This window comes from Haliotis asinina, chromosome 14, assembly GCF_037392515.1.
Source record: "Haliotis asinina isolate JCU_RB_2024 chromosome 14, JCU_Hal_asi_v2, whole genome shotgun sequence".
NCBI lineage: Eukaryota > Metazoa > Mollusca > Gastropoda > Lepetellida > Haliotidae > Haliotis > Haliotis asinina.
Window position 1 is genome coordinate 12,240,325 of NC_090293.1, and position 17,939 is coordinate 12,258,263.

General features: G+C 45.9%; 1 protein-coding gene across 1 annotated transcript in view; it reads right to left on the reverse strand.

The window, feature by feature from the left end:
- LOC137261103 (NADH-cytochrome b5 reductase 3-like) overlaps positions 1 to 14,620 on the reverse strand; it is a 38,693-nt gene extending 24,073 nt beyond the window's left edge. Inside the window, exon 1 of the mRNA XM_067798780.1 lies at positions 14,572 to 14,620. Within this exon, the coding sequence (XP_067654881.1) occupies positions 14,572 to 14,598 (27 nt within the window). The 5' untranslated portion in view covers positions 14,599 to 14,620. The remainder of the gene's footprint in view (positions 1 to 14,571) is intronic.
- Between the last annotated feature and the right edge of the window lie 3,319 nt (positions 14,621 to 17,939).

A 17,939-nucleotide genomic window follows, 5' to 3' on the forward strand; every position in this document is an offset into this window, starting at 1 on the left:
TTATTTACTAAATAAGGCTTTGGTTGGGCCCTTAGCTCTTGCTACTATTACCCCTACTACTTAACGTGTGTTGGAGGTAACACTGTGCCGTACGGTACGATCAATAATTCTTCTCTTACAAATCCCCTACCTGGCCCATCCCTCAAGTAGTATAAGTTAGGTTCGTCGGCTTTCATATCCACTTTATCTATGTTGTAAGTTTTGACTGACCATATAGGATCGGTGGCCCGCTTACGGCTATCACCCTCGTGTTCCCCCGGCTGGTATAGATACATTACCCCTACTACTTAACGTGTGTTGGAGGTAACACTGTGCCTATGTCACGTTTATATCGATGAAACAGTTTAATGTGAACCGCCTACGATCACTTTGGTGTTCGTAATAAAGGCTTGCTGGGCTTTTTGTATCCCCTGTTCTATGTACTTTTTTTTCTCGTCCTCACTGATAGCAGACTTACGTGACTTGGACCGAATATCTTGTTTCATTCCGTTATATTTTGTGAGTTCAGAGAGGATTGAACGAAACTCCTCTTCTGAGATCTTACTATCAGAGAGTGCCGTGGAAATACGCTCACTCACTGTGTTGAGCTTTGCTTCGGCCAGAACCCTGATCTCGTCGTGTTTCAATGCCTTACGATGCAGTCTGCGTGATACTAACTTAAGCGCCAACCCTGCCAACCCTGCCACCCCTGCCGTTATTTCAATACCTAGCACTATAGGTGCAGCCACGATGGTAGCTAACAACCCAACGCCTGCCGCCCATAGTCCCATGCTGGTTGCCATAAGGGTAGTGTCAGCCCCGTCCACAATATTGAAAGCTCTATTATACTTTTTACATAGTGCTTTCCGCGTGTCACGGTCTTGTTCTAGTTGACGTTTCACATCACATAACTGCCTCAAGCGGAACCCATCTACGGTTTCCAGCGTCTTCGCTACTTCCTCTACGACTGGGTAAAGACCCATCCTATAATATATATTATGAAAGATATTTTAATTGGGTTTCAGTTAATAGTCCATAAGTGAATTTGAATTCTATAAGGTCTAGACCACTAGTCAGGGTAATAGGTGAGAGGTTAATAGACTTTCCTGTTGTAATCAAAACCCCACTGAGGCTTATTAATTGGTTTATATGACCCGGGGTATCCCGTTGTATAATAATACGGCAATGTTGACCTAGGTGTTCGTCATACCAGTGTATTGACACCCCGGGTACAATTTGGTGTACTCTTGAGTTGTTTTCAGTGCTTATATAAAAGAAGACTTCTATGATGAGTGTGGAACGGGAATATATCTCAACAATATTTACTATATTACTCAAACGATTGCTAAATGTTAATTTATTTTTTCCCCCTACAGACCTTAAACTATTTACGGAATTAATAGATATCATGAATCCCCTCTCCGGAATGATGAAATCCCCGATCCAGCTACCGTTGTTACTAATCTTAGAGATCCACTCATTTTCGTCTATTGTGATATAAGGTGAGGCGAGTGTTAAGTTGATCCTCCATTTAGGCTCTTTAAAATCTGATAACGACACCCGTCTGTACACGTTGTCTTTGAAGTGCAGGATATATAATTCATCTTCCTCACCAGGCTGATCGAATCCCTCCGTATCTCCTAGGTCGTTAAGCGTAGTGTTGGGATGATGACTGGTCATTATTATACTATTACGATATAATTTCCAACTGGTTTTCTGATAATAATTCAGGGGTGAACTTCATACCCATGAAGTGTATGTTGTTAGGCAGGAAGATATTGATTAGTGATATCTTGTTTTCCACGATCACGTTGACCCCCTGCAGACTGGTCTTGGAGCCGACACCCACCCGCACGTAAACATTGCAAACTTGATACTGATGTTGTTTACCCCACCCGAGTTTGATCCCCTTCACGATCTCGACATCATTCCCCGATGGTTCCCCTAGGTAGACTTTGATGATCAGTGTTGAGTTTGCCGGTAGATCCTCTAGTATAGTGACCACACCTTCGAATTCAGACACCAACTGCAATTTCACGTTTTGTATGGTCGGTTTACTCGATAGCATGTGGGCTGCTATAGTGTTGACTGGGCTGACGACTACGCTACGTCTCTGAGTTGGGACGTAAGCCACGAGCAGGGTTCCATTGTTCACGACTTTGTTTAGGTGGTTGTCTTTGTTATCCGTGAACACATAGGGAGAGACGAGTCTAATATTGAGAAACCAGTCGTCGTTATCGGGTAACAACACCCACTTGTCATCTTCGGTGAAGACGAGCATATATGGTTTGTTTCGGGCGACGGTAGTGCTTTCAACATCGTCTAAGTCGAACAGTTTACCCCCGAACGATGGGTATATTATCCAATTATTATTACCGGTGTTGACAAGGGCGTACTTAGTGTTGACTGTTGCTCTTGTGGTATCTACTATATCACTTAGGGTTCCACCGGAGGGGATTTCAACGCGTTTGTAAATGTTGTTTTTCAGTTGCAAGGCGTATGATTTACCATCTACTCCGAGAGCGTCGAAACCGCGCGTGTCTCCGAGGTCGGAGAGCCCGATATTGACGCATTTTTTCACTCCGGGCCCTTGTGCGCTGGTAATTTTACATGAAGCGTTAAGCTGAGGTATCCTATATTTACAGGATTATGATTTATATCTAACACCGATATTATCAGCTCAGATATGTTGCCCTGGGTTAATCTCTTATACTGCCGTGGTGAAAACGACTCGGTTCTACTGTCGTTGTATTTCTCAGTTTTCACCGGCACTGCTCTCAGTATAGTGGAAGGGTGACCTCCTTGAATGTTGTACGTTGTGCTCACCTGACCGAGATGAATGTACAGCTCTCGGTACGGTACTAGGTCGGGTAACTTCGTGCCTGTGACGGTTGTTGTTGGTTTTATCTCGTCAGGAGACATACCGAGCATCCTCGCTAATGGTCGGCCGAGCCTCAAGGAGGTTCTTCCGTTGTTGATTAACACCACTGTGCCGTTTGAGTCGTTCATCTTGAGTTCGGCTCCCAGGGGTTTGAAGACCTCGTCGTTTAGAGAGCACACGCTGTAGTAGCCGTCAGTTATCTGACTGCGAGCCCCACTGACGAACAGCTTATTGTTGCTGGCGTTGATGTTAGTCCATTGCGGTAGGTAGGTGATATCGCAGAGTGCGACTTCGAGTTGGCCTGACGTGTTATCGATCGCTTGCGTCAGCTGAACGGCCTCACCGCTCGTTATTCCTGGAAGTGTTATGTACATGTTAGAGTATATATGCTCATTATATAATAGTTTTTAAAATGTATTCCCCTGGTGTGTTTTACCCTAAACTGGATGTAGATTTCTCCCCCATGAAGATCGTGGTTGCTCCTGGGTTGTATTTCAATGTCCAGTTTTTAGATGTGTTCGATCAGTATAAGCTTTCGGTGACATTGACAGTCCACGCTTGGTTCAACAACCCTATGCAGTTCTGGCAGAATCAATTAAACTTTGCCGTGTGGTGCGCTACAACAGGGTGTGGTGTGACATTGACCGACACTCGGCGTGGACCGCTGAGTCAGTCTGTGTTCAAATTCCACGTGTACTACCAGGTCAGACGTATCCTTAAAGAGATCAGCGTCCCCCTCCCACAAGACAGTGGGTGGAAAGCAATAAACAACGGGTACAAAAGACGGGCCTATGAACGTATTTGCAATGAATTCGAAATAAACCCGAAGACGGATTGGCGTTTGCCGGGCCCGAACCACGGGTTGGGTATTCCTTATGATGGGGGGCGACCAGTGAAAGAAGTCAGTGATGATTTACTGAAACGAGATATACTACGCCAGGACTTTGCTTTGTCGAGTAATGAATGGAGGGATGATCGTATGAACTTTAAAAGTGGGGTTGCTTTCATAGTCCAGAAAGTGGAGCAGTCAACCTCAGACGGGTGGAAAATGTTCATGCTGGACACGTCGAAAGGATTCACTCGTGCCGGGGTAGTCAGGTTGAACGACTCGATTCGAACGTACGTGTCGGCGCTGTTGGGTGCGCAGTCGATGACGCGTTCCAACATCATCGGTAAGGGAACTGCTTACGACGCTCAGACACAGTTCGTTTCCAACGTTGAGGATGCTATCAATTCTCCAGTTGATCTCCCGCGGGCCATCGACCGTTACCAAAACGTGTTAGAATACGCCAGATCGAAAGTCAATTACGTGTTCGGCGTGGGGCTGTACATGGCTCCGAGTGATATGCAACTGAGAGTAAAAAAAGTGGTGGGTTATAACAACAAAATAGTCATAGCCACGGCGGATCAAAAGTTGGGTATCAACCCCGATATTAACCCCCCCTATATCCCCCACATTCCACCACGTGAAACGGGTATAGTGGCGCCACCCCCGGAGTCTAAAGTTCATGTGCCCCCCACACACCCCCATATGCATGTGGGGGTACCCCCCTATCAGCAGCATATTGATAATAAAACGGCCCTGGCGGTTGGTGGGGTAGCTTTGGGACTTATTTGGTTAAAAATTTCTTAGCCGCTACGTACACCAGACCAGCCACGGCGACGATGGCTGCCCACAGGTTTTGACTGAACCACGTGGCAGTTTTAGCCAGAGCGCTCAACAACCACGAGACGATGCTACCCAGGATGCCGGGAAGGGCTTCGGCGGCTTTACCAGCCAGTTTAGCTAGGCGTTCCCCGAGTTTTTTTATCCAGTCTTTAACACCCCCACCGCCACTTGGAGTTCCGCCGCTGCCTGCAGGCCCAACAGGGGTACCCCCTGTCAGTGACACCACCAGGGTTGATATGATGAAACCCAATGCAGTCAGAATGCTGGCGATGGTGATCCCTTGCTCCCGGAACAATATCCGAATCCTGTCTGCTAACGTGGTGTCTCGGTGGAGGACTTGATTGATGGTTTCCCGTATACGGCTGACCTGGGATCGAAGCTTTTCTTTGAAGGAGGATGCTGTCTCCAGCCAGACCTTCTTTTCCTCTTCCAAATCACGTATTCGTTTCTCGATGGGGGCTTTCCGAGCCTCGTCCTCAGTTTCACCGAGTTTTTTCCTTTCATAAGCGATGTGGTCGTCTATCTCACTCATTTTGGCCGTGCTTTTCCAGAGATGACCACGAATGGTTTGCATTAACAGGTCCAACCCCCGCAGTTCCCGAAAGGTACTTTTGAGCCCCGGGAAGGGCTCGTTCTCGTAGTCGGCCAACACCTTTTTAATATCATAAGTCATGTTTTGATCCGATGGGGCGTCCCTGATGCCTTCCAGACTTTGAACTAACTCCGGAGGAATCTTAGGTCGCGCGCCACCGTAATCTATGAAGCCTAGTTTATCGCGGATAAAGTCAGGCCCATATCGCTTTTTCAGTGTTGATAAGGCAAGCGGTTCTCTCTGGCTTTTTGTCATGAGATCAGCATCCGGGTGAGACTTCAAACGCAGCGCGCCATCGATGATGGTAAAATCGGAATAGTACCTTCCCGACAGTCGGTGACCATCACCAACAATCCCAGCAAGATAGACCAGAATCAAACTCTGCTGGTTAGATTTCCAAACCTTGGTGAGAATGACCTCATTGTACCAGGCACTGTTCGACTGGCGTTCAATATCACGTTGACCTCCGACAACGACAAACGCGAGCTAGTGCGGAACGTGGGTCGAGCCATCATCAAGAAAACGACCGTCAAGATCAGCGGTAACGAGGTGCTGAGTATCGACGACAGCGACGTGTTTCACTGCTACGGGGATCTCTGGAAAAGCGAGGGAGAACGAGTCAATGATGTGTACCAGGGTATCAGCAAATCAACCCGGTCGCGTATAGGGTATGCCTTCACGCCAGACCAGCTAGACAAGCTATCGGACGGTGAAAAGGCCATCGCTCGAGCATACGGGAATCGATTCTGCGTGCCGCTCGACTTAGAGTTGCTCACGGGACACGCGCCGTTTTACCAGGCCGCGCTGGGTGATAGGCTCGAATACGAGCTCACGTTTAACGACTATAGCAAAGTAGTGCGTACGCCGAACGGTGATGAGGCCAGTTATACCATAGACAACATCTCTCTGGAGTTCGACATGGTCACTAGCCCGGAGCTGGCCAGGCAGGTTCGAAGCCAGTACTCTGGGAAGATGGCTATCCTGTACGATCGCGTACTGAGGCATAGATCAGTCGTGCGAGATAAGAGCGACACTGTGTGGAATATCAACCTGAACGTGCCGGCGCGATCGATGAAAGGTATCCTGGTCGTCCCCGTGGAGGATTACGAGCCATTCCGGAGGGACAGCGAGAAGTTTTTCAACCCCGAGATTGAAAAGGTGGAAGTGACCATCGAGGGCGTGCCCAACCAGCTGTTCAGTCATGGTATGAGACCACACCAGCAGTGGGATGAGATAAAAAAGCTACCAGTGGGGACCTCACATTATATAACAAAGGACCTGGACCTCGGCTCCGTGCAGATCGGTGAATACCTGACCACCAAGTACGCCCTATGGTTGGACATGCGATCCACGGATGATGATAAACTGCACGGTAGCGGGCGCCGTATAGATAACGGCAGCGAAGGGATAACCATCCAGATTACTAAGAAGGCTCAACCCGCTGGTAAGTTGAAATTATATCTGTACGTTATTATGGACGCGCAACTTAATATAGACAATGGGAGATTCGTGCAAGCCATCTACTAGTGGGGGAGACCCCCACACCCCCCAGGGGTACCCACAACTGCCCACTGACCCACACTGCGCCATAGTGTGCGGGCAGACTGGCTGTGGGAAGACCGTTTTCGTGTTGGATATGTTGGAGGGTTACTACAAGGATGTGTTCGATAACATCGTTATCATGTGCCCTACTCTGAGCATGAATAAAACGTACGCGCGACCTTGGGTGATGACGGACCCGGACGTACACAAAATCGACCCTGGAACACGCCTGGTTGAAAGCTCTTCACGAGAAATTTAAAGGGGAACCGACGCTGTTCATACTGGACGACTGCAGCGCTAATCGCGAGATAACAAAAAAGAGAGACATGCTATCGTACCTGGCCTTCTCCGGCCGGCATGCAAATCACAGCGTCTGGGTGCTAACGCAGAAGTTCAACTCGGTGTTGAAAGACCTCAGGGAGCAGACGCGATGGGTGGCCTTATTTCACTGCAAGGACAGGGATTCGTTCGAGGAGTGTTTGAGAGAGAACAATGTGATGAGCAAATTAGAACAGGAACGGGTGAAGAAACAGCTCGCTGAAACTAAACACGCTAAGCTCGTGCTCAAGACCGACCAACCAGTAGCATATATAGTATGCTAAGCAAAGCTAAGCAAAGCTAAGCAAAGCTAAGCAAATGCTAAGCTATAGCTATGATATTTGAAGTGTTTGTCGTGTGCAACTTAACTTTCATTTCTCTGTGTTTTGTCTGCATCGGGTATTATATAGTTAAAACTAAATCTTACTTGTTATATTATAAGATGGAGTGTGAGGAATTGCTCGAACAGTTGGGGGTATCCCCCACGCCGCCGGCAGGCCCCACTGATGATAAGCGAGAGAAACTGGTGGCGTTGGCTGTTGGCGGCAAAGCCAAACATTACTTTGGAGACTACACTCCTGATAAAATTCACAAAATGTCAGCCGAAGAAATCGATAAGCTGTACGCTAGATACGAGTCCCGGCTCGGAGCAGAAATGACAAAGACAATAGGATCGGCTATGACCCAGATATACACCGGTATTGTGTCATACTTCCTTCCCATTCCACCAGAGCGCCGACTTTACCTGTGGGAAGACCTCGAGAAAGACCCTTTTATCGAACACGCCGTGAGCTCTATCAGCTGCGGGCTGTACCACAAATATGGTATGTTGTTGGCTCCAGTGACGGCGGCGATTATCACAGCAAAGCATTGTCAATTTGAGAGAAAAAATAATAATAATAGTATAGATGGATGCCAGGGAGGAGGAGGAAACCCCAGTGGTGGTACCCCCCACACCCCCAACAGTGAGGGAAGTGACTCCTTCACAGGAGACCAGGGAACCAGTGGGGGAAGTGACCCCAACAGTAACCAGACAGAAGAATCCTAAGAGAGTAGCTGCTGGTAAAAAACGGTGGTGTAACCAACATAAAGTGACCAACCCCCGACTGTTGTTGGCTGTAGGCGTAACTGCTGCCTTGGCTATCTCGTGGTTATATACACGTGAGGGACGTGAGGTAAACGTGGGGGTACCCCCCAACAGTGAGGTGGTAACCCCCACTGTCGACCCGCATATCATGTTATAATTTAAAATATTTTTATATATACATAATGTCTGAGGGGAAAACGTTCGTCAACGACGCATACCACGCCACAGTGGTCGCCAGTCTAGCAGTAGGGTACGCTCGGTTGACTAAAATGGTGCTTAAACAACCAACTATCAAGCTAGATTTCAACCTGCAGGATATGGGTATGCTCATAATGAACCTTGGTATGGCGATGGCCACAAAAGACATCCTAGTAAAACAAGGGATAATACCTGATAATATAATGAAATAAATATAGGATGGCCACGATAGCTATGATGATCGGTGGGGCGTTAGTGAATGCCCTGGCATTTTCCGGGAGTAATTTCCTCTTCTCAAAACTACGAGATGATCACACGGCTGAAATACAGGAAGAAAGGAAGCGGCACAATCTCGCTACTGAGAACTTACAAAAAGCACAGGCCGAGTACGCTAAAAAACGTCTCCAGAGGATCGATTTTATTAACGAACAACTCCAGCGTGAAAACCATGCCGTTCAAACATTCAACGATGTCGATGAAGCAATGAAAGAATACTACCTACTAACTGGTAAACGATTGGAACCGCTCAATAAACCCACACTCGCTCAGTACTACACACCATCCAAGGGACAAATGAATCGTGAACTGGGCTTCATAGTGTTGGGTATAGCAGCTACTGCGTTGGTTGCGAAGCAATTAAATTAAAATACCCATATAAGTAAACATGAGACCCGCTCCATACCGATGCGAATACATACTTATGGGGAAGACCGAGGCCTGTGGTAGGAAATGCAGGAATCAGGGGTTCTGTTGTTTCCATATGGGAAGTCCTAACTACACGTGTTCTGTGTGTGGTATCGGGGTTAAAGGACACTACTGTCTATGTAAAGCTCACGGAGCGAACATAGTCAGACATCAACTCATCTACGAGAATAAAAAAGGCTACATAAAAGAACGTAGGCGACTGCTCAAGATAGACTCCAAATAAATGGGGTTACCTCCCTTCACTGTGACCCAATTAGACATTGGTTATGTTAGGTGTAAACACTATGACTACTGCGCGCGAGCTCAAGCGGGTCGCAAAACAGAGAGGTGTGATCGGGTATTCTAGAATGCGGAAGTCAGCATTGTTGAGATTACTAGGTTTAGAAGCCCCTCCTACGGTAAAACAATTAAAAGCTCAAGCAAAACAGCTTGGATACACGGGTTATTCAAACCTGGGGAGAGCCGGGTTAGTCGAATTGTTATCACATCCCCCCGTAGCACGTCCCACTGTAAAACAACTGAAAGCCGAGGCACACGATTTGGGTTTAGGCGGGTATTCCCGTATGAGAAAACCACAGCTTGTAGAATTATTACGACAGAATAGAGCTATTGACCTACAGTTCGTGCGCACTGAGCGCGCTGTAGGCAACTATTTGAGAGGTTGGCGCATGCACGTTGATAGAAACATAGACATTACAGATATCAAACCTCTGATAGCTGATAAGGTCAACCAGGAACTAAATAACCTAGGAAGTATCAAGTTTCAGATCACAGTGAAAATGTCGCTCGATAAGCAGGTTGGGGGCCCCACAGGGGCCACTGAGTATGTTCAGCCTTACTTCCGAGGTCAACAAGAGGTCGCCACACATACAGAGACCATTGACGCATCAATCGATACCAGTTTTCAGCAGATACGAGAATACCTAGAACGCTACACACACTTGGGGTCCGGGTGGGCTGTAGATAAAATCGATAATGTCTATCTAGACATAGCTAACTACGTGCCGTTCAGAGGCGGGTTATACCTAGCCTTGCCTCCCTACTATAGGAACAAACATGCCATAGTAAACGTTAAGAATAGAGGAAACGATTGCCTGAGGTTAGCTATCAGGTCAGCCTTATTTCCAGCTGACACTAATCCGAACAGGCCTTCTAATTATCCTCAGGATGATGGGCTCAACTGGGATGGTATAGATGAACCCACCCCCATATCCCAGATCACTAAAGTAGAAAAACAGAATAATATGGCTATAAATGTCTTTGGGCACGAAGGTAACAAAACAATAGTACACAGGGTCAGCCCGGTGAAGGATCGCCAAGTTATCAATATATTCATGATCCAACGAGGTGACAAGTATCACCACACGTGGATAAAACATCTCAGCCGGTTGTTGCACGACCAGTCGAAACACGATGGGGAAAAACACTTTTGTGTACGATGCCTACACGGTTTCAGTCGAGCTGATTTATTAGAATCCCACCGGGAGGATTGCCAAGGTGTGGGGCAGACGGCTATACGAGTCGACATGCCTAAGGAAGGTGATAATATCCTAAAATTCAGTAACCACAAGAACCAAATGTCTGTGCCTTATATCATATACGCCGACTTCGAAGCCTTGGTTGTGGGTGGGGATTCCCCCACACCCCCCAGTGGTAGCTTCACCCACAAGACACAAGAGCATAAAGCCTGTGGGTTTGGATACATTGTCGTCCGTTGTGACGGGGAAACGAAAGCTCCGGTAGTGTATAGGGGCCCTGACGCGGCTGAAAGGTTTCTAAAGTGTTTGCAGGAGGATGAAAAAATTATTAGGAATACATTGTATAGAATCGCTCCCATGCGTATGACCCGAGTCGACAGGCTAGCTCACGCTAGTAGCACTAACTGTCACGTGTGTGACTCACCACTTAACGGTGATTCGGTGAGAGATCACTGCCACATAACTGGTAAGTATAGAGGCGCCGCTCACAGCGCGTGCAACCTCAAGCTTAAAATCAACCCTAAGACAATAAACATCCCCGTTGTCTTTCACTTGAGAGGGTACGACTCACACTTGATCATGCAGGCCATCGCGAAAATCGATGGTAATATAACGTGCATCCCCAACAACATGGAGAGATACATCTCCTTCAGCTTAAACGGACTTAGGTTCATTGACTCGTTTCAGTTCCTCCTGTCGTCACTCGACAGTCTGGTCAAGGCCAACAATACCTTCCCTATCACCGATCGATACACAGACGCCGAGACTAGACCCCTGCTTATGAGGAAGGGTGTGTACCCCTATGAGTACATGGATAGTTGGGTCAAGTTCACCGAGACCAGACTACCCCCTATTGACTGCTTTTATAGCAAGCTGAATGAGGCGTCCGTCTCACGAGATGATTACTCGCACGCGACTAACGTATGGAATAAACTGGGTTGTAAGAACCTGGGTGATTATCACGACCTGTACTTGAGGACAGATGTACTGCTGTTAGCCGACGTGTTTGAGACGTTTAGGCGGACGTGTTTCAAGCAGTATAAACTCGACCCCGCATGGTATTACACCAGCCCAGGTCTGTCGTGGGATGCCTTGCTTAAAAAGACCGGAGTTAATTTGGAATTGCTCACAGATTACGACATGCACCTATTCATTGAGAAAGGCTTGCGAGGTGGGATTTCCATGGCATCCAAACGATATGCGAAAGCAAATAATCAATACGTGAAAGGTTACGATCCTAACAAGCCAACCAATCACATTCTCTACCTCGACGCAAACAATCTGTACGGCTGGGCCATGAGCCAGTATCTACCTACAGGGGGATTCGAATGGGTACCCCACGTTGATGTTATGGGGGTTGCACCAGATTCGAACAAAGGTTATATCCTCGAGGTTGACTTAGAGTATACCAAGGAATTACACACATCGCACAACAGCTACCCCCTGGCCCCCGAACGTATGAGGGTTAACCCAGACTGGATGTCTGAGTACCAACATAACTTGTTAGGTGGGCGTGTGACAGACGTTGAAAAACTCGTGCCTAACTTAATGAATAAGACCAAGTACATCGTTCACTATCGCAACCTACAGCTGTACCTGTCGTTGGGTATGAGGCTGACCAAAATACACTGGGTGCTCATGTTCGACCAGAGCCCATGGATGGAGCCCTACATCAGAATGAACACAGACCTACGAAAAAAAGCCACCAGTGATTTTGAGAAAAATCTCTACAAGCTCATGAACAACTCGGTGTTTGGTAAGACTATGGAGAACCTGAGGAAACGCGTGACAGTGAAGCTGGTTCGATCGAGTGAGGAAGACAAGCTCAGGAGATTGATAGCCAGTCCGGCATTCAACCGTAGTAAGATATTCACAGACAACCTGGTTGCACTACACATGAAGAAAAGCCACATAAAATTCAACCGGCCTGTTTACGTGGGGATGAGCATCCTCGATTTATCCAAACACCTGATGTACGACTTTTACTACAACGAGCTCAAGAAACAGTACGGCGACAGGTGTGAAGTGCTGTACACTGACACGGATTCCCTGCTGATGGAGATTCGAACCGAGGACGTGTACGAGGACATGAAAAAACACCTCGATTTATACGACACCAGCGACTACCCTAAGACCCATGCCATACACAGTACGGTAAATAAAAAGGTCCTAGGTAAGATGAAGGACGAGTGTGCTGGCACGCCCATAGCCGAGTACATAGGTTTGAGACCTAAGATGTACTCCATACTGAAAGCCGACAATAGTGAGATCCAGAAGGCTAAGGGGGTTAAGAAGTATGTGGTGAAACAACACATCAAACACGCCAGATTCAAGGAAGCCCTGTTCAAGACTCGTACCTTTAGGCATAAAATGAACACACTTAGAAGTGATGGACATAAGATATACGGACTGACTATAAACAAGACGTCCCTGTCGCCTATGGACACGAAACGTTGGATAGCTATTGATGGGATAAACACATACGCGTATGGACATGAAAAAATTTGAGGCTATTTACTACAGCCCGCGTGGGTACTGGAAAGGAGCTAGCGCAGTAGATAAGCTAGCTAAAATAGCGCGAGTACCCCCGGAGGAAGCCAAAGCATGGCTTGAAAAACAAGCCCTGTGGCAGATCTATTTGCCGGCACCACGCTACGTGCCTAGAAGGAGGTTCGGTATTAACATACCTAATAGCGTTCACCAGGCAGACCTACTGTTCCTACCCCACGACAAGAGGTACAAGTATGCCTTAACCGTAGTGGACGTAGCCAGTCGTTACAAGGAAGCCGAACCCTTGACCACGAAAGATTCGGCCCAGGTAGCCAGAGGATTCGAACGCATATACAAACGCAGTCCGCTGACGTGGCCAACAGAGCTGCAAGTTGACCCCGGACGGGAGTTCATGGGTGCCGTGTCACAACTGCTAGCCAAACACGATACAAAGGTCAGGCGTGGCACGGCCGGAGCCCATCGCAGCCAAGCCATAGTTAAGAGATTTAATAGGACTTTGGCTGAGCGCTTGTTCGGTCATCAGTATGCTAGGGAGATGGCCACCCCTGGAAAACGATCGACTGAATGGGTCACGAGGTTACCCAAGGTGGTGTCGGCAATCAACCATGAAGTCACCCGTCTCACCGGTAAGAAACCGGCAGACGCTATCAAACTAAAATCAATAGTTGCAGAGTCGGCCGCTCCATTGCGTGGGAAGGAGAAACAGATACCAGATAGGGCCCTAGTGAGGTATCTATACCAGCCGGGGGAACACGAGGGTGATAGCCGTAAGCGGGCCACCGATCCTATATGGTCAGTCAAAACTTACAACATAGATAAAGTGGATATGAAAGCCGACGAACCTAACTTATACTACTTGAGGGATGGGCCGGGTAGGGGATTTGTAAGAGAAGAATTATTGATCGTACCGTACGGCACAGTGTTACCTCCAACACACGTTAAGTAGTAGGGGTAATAGTAGCAAGAGCTAAGGGCCCAACCAAAGCCTTATTTAGTAAATAAGGCTTTGTAGAGACTTTTCTTGAAAGTGTTTTAGAACTGTCATTGTATATACTACTCACCTTTATGCAAAACATTACATAGAAATACCCAATTGGTGTCCAGTGCAAACTGATCATTACTTATGTCTAGGTTATCCAATTTCATTACGCACTGTCCTCCGGTCTACACTAGTGACAGAAGATGTCTTCTCCCACGTATCCACCCTCTTATCAAATGGGTCAACTGTTGTTCAGTTTATTTCCAAAAATTGCAAGATATTAACTATGATATCCATTGTCATTGATGTGATCGATGAGAACTGTTTTTAAATAAATGTTGAATAAAACCGTGTTATTCCACCTGTAGCATAACTGAAACATGACACTGTAGCACATGTTTCATATATATCGCACGACTTCCCCATTGGTTTGATAGCTCTCCTGACTGACATTTCAACGGAGTACAGAGTTCATCTACCACCTGATCTGTGCCGCAAAAAGCGTTTAACACTGGGAATAAAATGTGACAACAGCTTCTACAATTTTCAGATTCAGTGCAAATGCAGGATCTATCTGCGAGAATGCATTTCATCTGCGTTGAAAAATAATATTCCAAAACTGACTGACTTACCAATAACTCGCTGCTGTCTGACGCCATGTTTGCATTAAAGTGATCTTCAAACGCAGGAGAGCGACGCAAAGGGCATTTCAAAATCGATAGTAATTAAAGGCGCGAAAATTCGAATTACCTATTTATATTTAAAAGACTTCCCTGGGTAAATTTGGTTATTTTGAAAAATGCAACCTTGTTATCGATGCTGTTTGGCCGAGTGATACAGTTTATGACTAGAAATGGCTACATATTAAGCAGTCTGGCGCCCTTTGCACCTTGACCGCTCTGGCTGTCGTAAAATATTTGTTTATTGAAAATTGAAACTACGTTCACAGTTATGAGGGCACTAATTTAAACCTATGTAAGTTTAACAATTAGCTATCTCGACAACTGAACTTGGGAAATGATCACCTATTGTGAGAGGCTGCGCATAAAGTCATACATAAAATTATGTGTGGATAGTGGCCAGTAACATTTTAGAGTCTTGGGGCCTATGTGGTACTGTCCTAGCTAAGATAAGGATATGTATCTTAGCTAGTACTGTCCCCGATACCATTTAGTCATCACAAGATACGTCTTATAATCACACCCCTATCTATCACTAAACAGTTGTTTGTTTGTTTGTTTAACGCTGGACTAAATGTTCCAGCTGTATGGCGGCGATCTGTAAATGATCGAGTCTGGACCAGCCCATCCACTGATCAACAGTATGAGCATCAGTCTCCGCAATTGGATACGATGATATTGTGTCAAACAAGTCGGCCCTGACCACCCGATCCCGTCGCCTCGAACGGCAAGCATTTGTTACTTAAGACCAATTCTAACCCGGATCTTCACAGGTTCCTAAATAGAGAATTCAAACGTAATCACGTATAAAAACATACTTACTGGTTTGTTTATCTAACAATAAAACGATTAGCTGTAAGGGTAAATGAGCACAGGGGTCGCCTTGACCGTCTCAGGATTGGTCCATCATCGCCTCCAGCCAGCTTGTCAACGATGTAAATTCACTCAAGCGGACGACTGCGGTGTCACAGGAACAGTTAATTAGCAGCTATCTTGGAAACATATGGTACATTAGTAAGACATGTCCACAAGTACAAGGAATCTGTCTTACAAATCAAACGATTAATTAGGAATATGAGCAACTTCGATAATTTCTTGATGAGAGAAAATACGCAGAGTAGAAGGTGTCATTTAGAAAGTGGTTACACGCAGCACGTTATATCGGGGTATATATCCCAGTGTTAGGAGTTTTCGACTGTATAAGACAAAAACGTAATTTTTATCTTTAATATCATTTGAAGTTTTGATTTTGCTAACCATGAGTGAATTCATTTAAAGGTAAATTCATTTATTTCACAATAAAGTATCATGTGTTTCCAACAAATATAGCGTTTATAACATCGTATCGGCGAAACTGCAGGCGCTTGTCACATCCGGGTATTTTTTGGTGTGTTTTCGACGGTGTGCCATACTTTTCCCTCCGCACTCCGAGAGAGTGTTTTGATCACATGGCTTCCTGTTTCATACGTAACCTGTCACCAGCAGACGACTGATCTTGTAGCATTTTTGCTCGCTATTTTTCTGTTATACAGGCAATTGATTTTGCATCTTAAGTGGTATTAACGATCGAGGGTAAATAATATTGTTGTTTATTTGCTCTTTACATAACTTAATTTCTTGATTTCAATTGTCAATAAAACGTACGTCTCACGACAAGAACTGGGCATCCGCCCTACCGATGAAACTGTTTGTGCGCACCGATCGCGCACGTACTTCCTCGATATAGCGCTGGCAATGCAATCGTCGAAATCACCAGAACGTCGAATTCAGCTCGCTTTGGGATACCTTCTCAGCAAAACTACAGATTCAGGGATTGGGAAGGGCAGGAGCCATGGGCCATTTTGCACAATAGAATGAAATGTGGGACATTAAAATTTTGAAGTTTACTATTGATACAAGGGCAGTGATCCATTCTAAATTCAGAAAATGGCTAATAATCTTGAAAATGGCCCATTGGCAAAGTTCTCTTTAGCAATCCCTGAGATTCTAGCACTTTTGAGGGGTGGGTCTCGTCCGGGATTTGAACCCACGCTCTCATTGGCAGGCACCTAACGCCACCACACAAAGTAGGCCATCCAACCCATTCAGCCACCTTGGCTTCCAAGGGCCAGGTGGGAGAAAGTGTAACCCCAAATGTAAACATTGTCATAAGAGTAATCACGTTTTGCGGCCAAAAGTTTTGCAAACAGAGAGATGTCAAGCCAATCGTATCAAAGTTTATTAATCATGGCGGGTCTTCAGACACTATTTACAACGGAAGAGAAATTCAACACAACGTGTATCTGTACAGGGAGGCTATATGTTGTGGAATATCCCTGATCTGTATCACTAAATGTGCACAGGTTGTCTAATGGCATGCGTGTAAAGGGACAGATGGCCAGACCCACTGGCTTTGTAGAAGCATGTCATATCGTATATCGCAGATCGATTTCAGGGGCGGATACAGCTTTCTGAGAAAGATCGGAGGTGGTGGGGGGTGCACATTTCATTTTCAGTGGTCATGGTCATTAAACAAACTTTCTAAACAAAAGGAGTGGTGCGCACCCCTGCAGCTCTCCCTTTCCCTCCGCAACAGTCTAAGAATGAGTTGTTCATGTCAATAGCTGGATGGTCTGGCCCCGTCTTAGTTATAGCTAGATCTCCGATTTCCGTTAGGTTGCCGACACAACGGCCTCAGCAGATATTTGATTCAAATATGAATATGAAATATCGCTACTTCGATCGCCCCATTATTTAAATTATTTTTCGAAATTCCCTGACTCCCAACAACAAATGATGCGGTCGACTTGGTAGGCCTTTACTACAGTAATATACCGACATCATGCCGCGAATTGTGGACTGCCCAGTCATAAGAATATTGACACTTTATCGCACCTTTGAAAAATAAATAGATTAGCACACATTAAGTCAATTGTTATGACGAGATTGAATCAACGCTCGGTGTTTTAAAGGGTACGGCAAATAGAGGCATTACTAATAACGGGATTATGCCTAATCTCAAAGTTGACCATTGCGTCATCCTCATTTAATATACTCAATACTGGATTCGTTCATATTGCACGTAACTGTCCGTATTTGAAATAGAACCGGCTATACCGACTTTAGAAACTAAAAACAGAAAAAGAGTAATAAAAAATGAAATAAAAAACGAAAATAAACAATAAAAAAATCCATAAATAATCTGGAAACCTTGCCGGTTAGTGTGACAAAGAAATTGGAATGTATATTTACTGTTACAATTTTGTGCATAAATTTTACGGGTGGGGTGGGTTGGGGGTGTCTGGTTATTTACATTGTACGTGATTGTCTATATCATCACC